This window comes from Rhinatrema bivittatum, chromosome 16 (assembly GCF_901001135.1).
Source record: "Rhinatrema bivittatum chromosome 16, aRhiBiv1.1, whole genome shotgun sequence".
Taxonomy (NCBI): domain Eukaryota; kingdom Metazoa; phylum Chordata; class Amphibia; order Gymnophiona; family Rhinatrematidae; genus Rhinatrema; species Rhinatrema bivittatum.
The window spans coordinates 43082044-43091808 of NC_042630.1; the positions used below are offsets into that span (position 1 = coordinate 43082044).

General features: G+C 42.8%; 1 protein-coding gene across 1 annotated transcript; it reads right to left on the reverse strand.

Annotated features, from left to right (window-relative positions):
• Positions 1-5003: 5003 nt before the first annotated feature.
• Positions 5004-5930, reverse strand: LOC115077549 (olfactory receptor 5V1-like). The gene has a single exon (XM_029579842.1). The coding sequence runs from the start codon at positions 5928-5930 to the stop codon at positions 5004-5006; it is 927 nt and encodes a 308-aa protein (XP_029435702.1).
• Between the last annotated feature and the right edge of the window lie 3835 nt (positions 5931-9765).

A 9765-nucleotide genomic window follows, 5' to 3' on the forward strand; every position in this document is an offset into this window, starting at 1 on the left:
TCTCAGACTTCACCATCCTCCCCCCCCCCCCCCCTCACCCACACACCATTCACTAGCTGGGACATGGGGGAAGTCAGGAGTGAGGGTCAGGCAGCTCCCCCCTGTCTGCGAAGCCAGCCTCTCACTAGTAATGCAGGGAGGGAGCTGTCTCAGACTTCACATCCTCCCCCCCCCTCACCCACACACCATTCACTAGCTGGGACATGGGGGAAGTCAGGAGTGAGGGTCAGGCAGCTCCCCCCTGTCTGTGAAGCCAAGCCTCTCACTAGTAATGCAGGGAGGGAGCTGTCTCAGACTTCACCATCCTCCCCCCCCCCTCACCCACACACCATTCACTAGCTGGGACATGGGGGAAGTCAGGAGTGAGGGTCAGGCAGCTCCCCCCTGTCTGTAAAGCCAGCCTCTCACTAGTAATGCAGGGAGGGAGCTGTCTCAGACTTCACCATCCTCCCCCCCCCCCCCTCACCCACACACCATTCACTAGCTGGGACATGGGGGAAGTCAGGAGTGAGGGTCAGGCAGCTCCCCCCTGTCTGTGAAGCCAGCCTCTCACTAGTAATGCAGGGAGGGAGCTGTCTCAGACTGGTATCAGGGTTAGGGCACTGTGTGCAGGAAGATCACAACACTCCTGGTATTAATAGGGATAGGGCACTGTAAGAGATGACTGTAGTAGATTGAATAAAGATCTGATGTTTCTGCTCTCCTCACACCAAACAAAAACAACACACAAGCAGAGAAGCCCTTCTTACAAAGCTGAGCTAGTGAGTTAAGTAGGAGGAAAAGTAAACATACTGGTGCCAGTGTGGCTACTTAAAAAATACACTTACCAACAATCAATTACATATATTTGAACTGTGTACAGTTCCAGCCAGGACCACCTTTCTAAAATGCACAGTGATTGGCAAATTCAACATGCACTAGCATTTCAGGTGCCTGCTAACAAAAATAATAAACAAACAAGTTCTAGTCACGTGAGTGCTGATCATTACATTACTTTTTTTGTCAAGCTTCCAACTGTTTCCATTTCACATCCCCCCAACCATATTGGTAACATCAATAGATAAGAGCACAGCCAGCCAATAGGAATACATACATACATATTCATTCCTAAGTGACCTTTACTGACCTGGGAAGTGTGAACACTTTGTTTCATTTTCTGTTCGTGTTCGTTAGTTTCCAGTTCCATTTCCCATCCCCCCAACCATCACCTCAGTGGTAACCTTGGTAATATCAATAGATAAGAGGGCAGCCAGCCAATAGGAACACATATTCATTCCTAACTGACCTTCAGTGACCTGGAAAGTGTTTATTTGTATCATTTTCAGTTAGTGCGCACTAAATCGAGTTAGTGCGCACTAACGGGGGTGTTAGTGCGCACTAACACGATTTAACGATTTTTAACGATAAATCGTTAGAATTTCTATTGTATCGTGTTCTATAACGATTTAAGACGATATAAACATTATCGGACGATAATTTTAATCGTTGAAAAATGATTCACATCCCTAGAGATATAGTATATTTGGATTTTCAGAAGGCGTTTGACAAAGTTCCTCATGAGAGGCTTCTAGGAAAAGTAAAAAGTCATGGGATAGGTGGCGATGTCCTTTCGTGGATTAAAAACTGACTAAAAGACTGCAAACAGAGAGTTGGAGCAAATGGACAATTTTCTCAGTGGAAGGGAGTGGGCAGTGGAGTGCCTCAGGGATCCGTATTGGGACCCATACTTTTCAATATATTTATAAATGATCTGGAAAGAAATATGATGAGTGAGGTAACCAAATTTGCAGATGATACACAATTATTCAGAGTGGTTAAATCACAAGCAGATTGTGATAAATTGCAGGAAGACCTTGTGGAAAATTGGGCATCCAAATGGTAGATGAAATTTAATGTGGATAAGTGCAAGGTGATGCATATAGGGAAAAATAACCCATGCTATAGTTACATAATGTTAGGTTCCATATTAGGAGCTAGCACCCAAGAAAGAGATCTAGGCATCATAATGGATAACACATTGAAATCGTCGGTTCAGTGTGCTGCGCTGGTCAGAAAAGCAAACAGAATGTTGGGAATTATTAGGAAGGGAATGGTTAATAGAACGGAAAATGTCATAATGCCTCTGTATCGCTCCATGGTGAGACCGCACCTTGAATACTGTGTACAATTCTGGTTGCCACATCTCAAAAAAGATATAGTTGGTAGATTTTTCCATCAAAGTCCTGACATTTAATTTTTTTGTTTTTATTATTAATATTGAATGTAAATATAATTACACTCTTGACATAACAAGTATTTTAAAAGCATTGAAACTGATCATTGTTTTACATTTTTTTAATTAAAAATTCTAGAGATTTTAATAAAATTGTAATACATATGTGCAAAAAATGAACAATATTTGTGAAAAGAAAACTTACAGAGATACTTTTTATTATGGCATAAGAATTAGGCATCTTGAGTTTAGAATTTACATTTTTTCTACACTCTGTACCTATATTTAAACATCTAAAAAGGGGGTATGGTAGGGCAGATCACAACATTAGATGCTTAGTACTGCTATCTAGCGCTGGGCACATGAATAACAGAAACGAAAAATGATATAAACATATCACATGTAAAAATCTTTAAAGAGAATTTCAAAAGACCGGTGCACACAAGTTGGGTCTGCGTGCCAAGCGGATTTTAAAAGCCATCCGCAGGCGCACGTACTTGCCGCTATGTGCTGAAATGAAACGTTCCAAGAAGGGGTGGGTGTGGACGGGGCATGGGCATTCCTGGATTTCACATACTGACAAGTACAGATGCAGCCTGCTGCACGCTTACACGCTATGGATGGCATGTAAGTCATAAAACAAAACAAAATGAAACAGGGCAGCAGGGTTTTAAGGGTCAGGGCTAACAGAGGGGAAGGAGGGCTATTAAAGTAGGGGGATTTGGAAGTCCTTTCCCTTAACTGGGCAAACTGGGAATCAACTAGGAAATGATGCTGGCGCTTGTGTCTTTTAAAATTCCCCCTTTTATGCGGTAGAAGCAGCATTTGCGCGTACAAGCGCGCATTCACTTAAAACTGCACGCACATGTACACGCTGTCAAGCTATTTTATAACATAGGTGCATATACGCACATGTTATAAAATGACCGTGTCCCTGGCCGCGGGCAGATGAATGCACGCACATGTGTGCCCACATGCCTGTTTAAAAGTTACTGTCTTAATTTAAGAAAATAATATCTCACACAATAACATATCAAAAAAGTCATAACATACAATATCCACCTTTTCCTTACACGATACGCCCATAGTGGTAGATTTTAAAAGGCTGCGTGCGGGTGTACATGTGTGAGCTCCCTGGTACGTGCACATGTACGCCCAATTTTATAACATGCGCGCACATGTTATAAAATCCTGGGTCAGCGTGCGCAAAGGTGCGCACAATTGTGCACCTTGCGCGCGCCGAGCCGCGCTGCCTTCCTCCATCCCCTCCCAGGCTGAAATTGGAGCGGCCTGAGAGGAAACTTCCCTTCCCCCTAGCCTGACCTTCCCACTCCTTCCCCTAAACTTCCCCTCCAGCCCTACCCTAACCCCCCTGACGTTTATTTTACCTTTTCTGCCTGCCAGCAGTCAGCCGGCGCGTGATCCCCAGCACAGCAGCAAATATGGACGCTGTGCCAGGAGCCTGACCCTGCCCCTGCCCCCACCACTTTAGTAAAGCCTCTGGACTTACAAGCGCCCCGGGGCTTTACGTGCGTTGCCAGGCCTTTTGAAAATAGGCCCGGCATGCGCATAACCTTTTTAAAATCTGGCCCATAATCATTCATCCAAAGCACTCATAACACACCACACAACACATCACCAACAATCATACATTCTCATAAAAATATTTAGACATGTTTCCCTTGACAAAGCTTCTTCAGGGGAATTTCATTTATAGTTCTCAGTGATATCCATAAACACTCATATTCAGATATCATCCAATAAGAGTATGTTGGGATATCCCCAGAGTATGTTTATATACTTTTTTTTGATTGCTCTATAGATGATAAAACAATTTGTGAAGCCAACTGTTTGTTATTTAAGGACATCTAAACATACGAAAGTCAATAGTTCCCGTAAGTTTGGGTGCCCTAATTTAAGGTACCATACAGTCTATTTCAGAGCCTATATTCAGCCCAATTTTTAAAACATGACTGAAAATAGGTTCCTAATTAAGAAGCCTTATATTAAGCACCGAGTGATCTTGGAATATTGGACTGAAACGGCCAAGTTTTAAATCGGCCATGAGCGTAAAAAAATGGAGTTATGCGCATGGCTGGGCCTTGAATGAACCATGCACATGTTCAAAGGATATCACTGAGAACATTTATGGATATTTATGGATATTTATGGATATCACACATATTTATGGATATCACACATTTATGGATATCACTGAGAACTATAAATGAAATTCCCCTGAAGAAGCTTTGTCAAGGGAAACATGTCTAAATATTTTTATGAGAATGTATGATTGTTGGTGATGTGTTGTGTGGTGTGTTATGAGTGCTTAAACTTGTTTCGCTATAATTTAATTTTGATTGTAAAGCTTGTTGCTAATTTAATGTTCTCTGTAAACCGAGGTGATGTTTGCTAACGAACCGCGGTATATAAAAGTCCTTAAATAAATAAATAAATAAATAAATAAATAAAGGAGCCTGGCCAAGCGTGTAACCCGCAGAAGTTCAAGGCCCAGAGAAAGGGGTGGTCCAGGGGGTGGGGGGTGAGATTAGAGGCGGCCGGTACAGTAGCCGTTTGCTGCTGTGCCGGTGAAGCACGCACCAGTAGTGGGCCGGCGCGCGCATGTTCTAAAGTCATCATGTCCATGTGTGCACGCCGGGAAGCACATGGACGCGTGCATGCACCTTTTAAAATCTACCCCATAGTGTTCTTATTTCTGTGCACCTCCTCCCCATTGCTAAACTGAGTTCAGAACAAAATGAGCAATTTTTTTCCTGCCTTCTCAGTCAATTTATTTTCTACTGATGACTTTAAGCAGCGCACTTTTCACATCTTTATTTCTCAGAGTATAAATGATGGGGTTTAGCATTGGTATCACTGCTATGTAGAGAACTGCAAAGAGTTTATCTTTCCCCATGGAGTACATGGAGGCAGGGCGCAGGTACATGCAAATCGCAGAACCATAGAACAAAATGACCACAGTAAGGTGAGAGGAGCAGGTTGAAAACAGTTTGCGTCTGCTCTCTGTCGAGTTTATTTTAAGGATGGCTGAGATAATGAACACGTAAGAAGAAAGGGTTAACAGAAAGGGGCTTAACCCTAAAAGCAACCCCTCTAAAAGGATCACCGTTTCAATGACAAATGTATCACTGCAGGAAAGCTTCAGCAGTGCTGTGAGGTCGCAAAAGAAATGGTTAATTATGTTGGACCCACAGAAAGATAGCTGGGATGTCAAGACTGTGTGAGGAATGATTTCCAGAAAGCCAAGTATCCAGGAAGCAGCTGCCAGCAGGCCACAGATTCTCTTCTTCATAATCATTGAGTAACGCAATGGATTGCAGATGGCCACATAGCGATCATACGCCATGACTGCGAGAATTGAAAACTCTGTCCCTGCCAAAGACATGAATAGGTACAGCTGCATAATGCACGCAACAAAAGAAATGGTGGCATTCTTGGTTATGAATATTGAGAGAATCTTATTGAGAGTTACTGATGTGTAGCAGATGTCTATACAGGACAAATTGCTTAGGAAAAAGTACATGGGGTTTTGAAGGTGGACATCTATTGATGTCACAGTTATTATTAGAAGGTTTCCAATCAATGTGATCAAATAGATCATCAAAAGCATTCCAAAAATGAGATACTTAATTCTTGGATAATCTGAAAATCCCAAAATAATAAACTCTTCCAGGGAGGTTTGATTGTTGGTTTCCATTGGTGTCAACATTGTTCATCTGCAGAGAAAAGAAGAGACAGAAGGCAGATATAAAAATGAACAAAAATCATCATGTCAAATAAATAAAAGCACACACTTGAAATTCCCATTGGTTTTTTAAATAAATATTATTGTAAACAGTACAATTGCCAAGTAAGGTGTGGAAGTCATAACAGTCTTCTAGAGTAGAAGAAATGAATCCAGTAAAAGATCAGAAAAATGCTCAAGATTCAAAAGCAGCTTCCTGGACTCATGAAAAATTCTAAGCAATCAGGCATTTTACATTAAAAGTTATCATAATTTATTCCATAAGCATTCTGATCTTTCAGTCCCTGAGAAAGATCTGTCTAGTGGACTGAGCAGTCAGAATGTATATACAACAGACAAAAAGGTGCCTTGAATCAGTGGGCAAGGCATTAACCGACAGTAGAAACCTGCTAAATCCTAAAAACAGTGTTAAAAATAATGTTACATATTTTATAAGTATGATTTTTCAAACAGCATTGGTTCAGTTGATAGTACGCATCATCCCTAAATTGATCTGGCCTTCAGGCTCGGCTCATCTAGTTTTCATGCTAGCAAATTTTATGTACTAATGCAGGCTTTATTGTATGCTGTAGATTAGTTACTGCATCTCATACTCTGAGTGCATCATATCACAGAACGTGAGTGTTGCCTTCTGTTGAAAAGTTCATTTTTATTTCTGCTGCTCAGTTAATCCTGTCCAGACAGGTATCATAATATTAACACAACAGAAATAGTAGCTAATGATGTACCATTCTGGTCTTGGTATGTAATATAGGCATCGAAAAGCATAGTATAATTTTAAAGGACAGAACTATAGAGCTATAGATATTCCTTATCCAGCATTAGAAGAAGTCACTTAACTTCTCAAGATTCAAGCATTCATTGATATATCTTGCACTATACTTCTTATTTTTACCGTGCACTTTAATAAACTATATTTGAATTATAATTTATTTATTACAAATATGTATATTCCGCAAGTACCAGGTGTCCGGTACTAAGCAGTTTACAATTCAAGTAAAATATAAATATGAATTAATATGTTATGTGATCACTATTTCAGACAGTGATCAGATAACTTTTTTCTTACATTATTTACTTTTAGGAAAAGATCTTTGGGAAGATGTCATAGCTAATTCATGACAAGTCATTTATCCCCAGAACACACACCAGTCCATTGCACTCTTCCCTGGCTCACTTGCCATTAATGTTTCACAGGTTCCTTCCAGTTGTCCAAAGGTAGCCAAGGGAAGCATGCACAATCCTGAACCTATTTAATTGTAGGGATGTGAATCGTTTTAGGACGATTAAAATTATCGTCCGATAATTTTAATATCGTCTTAAACCGTTATGGAACACAATACAATAGAGATTCTAACGATTTATCGTTATAAATCGTTAGAATCGTGAGCCGGCACACTAAAACCCCCTAAAACCCACCCCCGACCCTTTAAATTAAATCCCCCACCCTCCCAAACCCCCCCCCCCAATGACTTAAATAACCTGCGGGTCCAGCGGCGGTCTGGAACGGCAGCGGTCCGGAATGGGCTCCTGCTACTGAATCTTGTTGTCTTCAGCCGGCGCCATTTTCCAAAATGGCGCCGAAAAATGGCGGCAGCCATAGACGAACATGATTGGACGGCAGGAGGTCCTTCCGGACCCCCGCTGGACTTTTGGCAAGTCTTGTGGGGGTCAGGAGGCCCCCCCCAAGCTGGCCAAAAGTTCCTGGAGGTCCAGCGGGGGTCAGGGAGCGATTTCCCGCCGCGAATCGTTTTCGTACGGAAAATGGCGCCGGCAGGAGATCGACTGCAGGAGGTCGTTCAGTGAGGGTTCCGGCGCCTCGCTGAACGACCTCCTGCAGTCGATCTCCTGCCGGCGCCATTTTCCGTACGAAAACGATTCGCGGCGGGAAATCGCTCCCTGACCCCCGCTGGACCTCCAGGAACTTTTGGCCAGCTTGGGGGGGGGCCTCCTGACCCCCACAAGACTTGCCAAAAGTCCAGCGGGGGTCCGGAAGGACCTCCTGCCGTCCAATCGTGTTCGTCTATGGCCGCCGCCATTTTTCGGCGCCATTTTGGAAAATGGCGCCGGCTGAAGACAACAAGATTCAGTAGCAGGAGCCCGTTCCGGACTGCTGCCGTTCCGGACCGCCGCTGGACCCGCAGGTTATTTAAGTCATTTGGGGGGGGGTTCGGGAGGGTGGGGGATTTAATTTAAAGGGTCGGGGGTGTGTTTTAGGGGGTTTTAATGTGCCGGTTTTGCGATTTTACGTTTTTTTGATTTTTTCACGATTTTTCACGATTTTTTCACGATATTTTACCCCCCCAAACGGCAACAATACGATTCCCTCCCCCTCCCAGCCGAAATCGATCGTTAAGACGATCGAGGACACGATTCACATCCCTATTTAATTGTAGGCTACTATATACAACTGCATGTTGGGCAAATATGGGGGACACATGGGCATTAGGCCAGTTCACCCAAAAGGCATGAAGAAATTTCCAAATCAATAATTTACGCCTTCACAATGCAATACCAATATTTTTCCCTAGTTTTTCCAGTGTGCCTGGATTCATCATTCTTCGCAGAATGTTGAATCCTGTGAAAACAGGGGGTGGAGGGGGGCGGGCCTGCGAAAGCCCGCAGCCTTCGCACCACGGTGGTGCACCGGCTGTCGGCTTTCGCACCGAATAGCGCTACCATGAAAGGTGGTAGTATTCAGCGCGCTACTGCCAATGATAACGTTACTAACATTATCACTGGCAGCGAAGACATTGCTGACTCTGCCCCTTCCCCGCCCCCTCCTCTCCCCCTCATTTGCATTATATTGCATGTGAAAAGGCCCTTTTCGCATGCGATATAGCTTTAGAAAATAACCCCCTAAGTCCTCAACAGCTCCCCTCAGCCTTCATACATTTTTCTTCCCTAAATGATAGCTCCCCTTCTCTCCACAAACAATGTCTTTCTTTGCAAATTGCCAAATTATGTATATTGCTTACAAAATGTTTGTTTCAGGAATCAAAGTGAGTCCATGCCCAGTGTTTTCTGCTAATATTGTGAACTGCAGTTCCCCTAGTAAGTATCCATAAATTTGCCTGCATTAAAATCATGTCAATATCTTCCTTCTCTCAGCATCCTTATTGTCATTCAAGTTTCCATTCCTGAAATATTCCTCATCCTGTCCCTCACTCTGCATCAATTCTGCATTAGGCATCTTCAATGTTTCATACCCTCATTTGGTCTCACCTGGGCTTTAGTGGCATGGGATCTATCAACCGTTTGGGATCTTGTCAAGTACTTGTGAATTGTGACCTGGATTGGTCACTGTTATAAACAGAATATTGAGCTTGATAGACCCTCGGTCTGACCCAGTATACAATTATTGAGTTCTTAGGTAAGGGACCTATATGATTGTGGTCTTGAAATGTCATACAATGAACATCTTTTTCATTGATTTCATAAAAGATACCGCAACCTGAAAAAAGACTCCCATTTTCTTCGAGATCAGTATGATTACTATAACTCATTCTGTCATCAAACGACGCTTCAAGACCCAGTTTCTCCTCCCAAATATTAAACCGTGCTCAAGCAATATTACATCTTCTGATTCCACCCTCCTCAAGCCCAGAATCATTTGATGGAGGAAAAATAAAATCTTAACTTTGCAGAAAAAGGAGGTGGTGTGGTGATGGGTAAACCTTATCTGTTTTCACAGGATTTGGTGATTATGGTTCATTCTATGGCCATGACATTCTTGGCAGGAAACAGCAACAGTTTGACATTGCCATATGCAGCCCTCACAGCACCA

Coding starts and splice junctions, on each gene's coding strand:
- LOC115077549 (XM_029579842.1), bottom strand. CDS start 5,930: ATGGAAACCAACAATCAAACCTCCCTGGAAGAGTTTATTATTTTGGGA.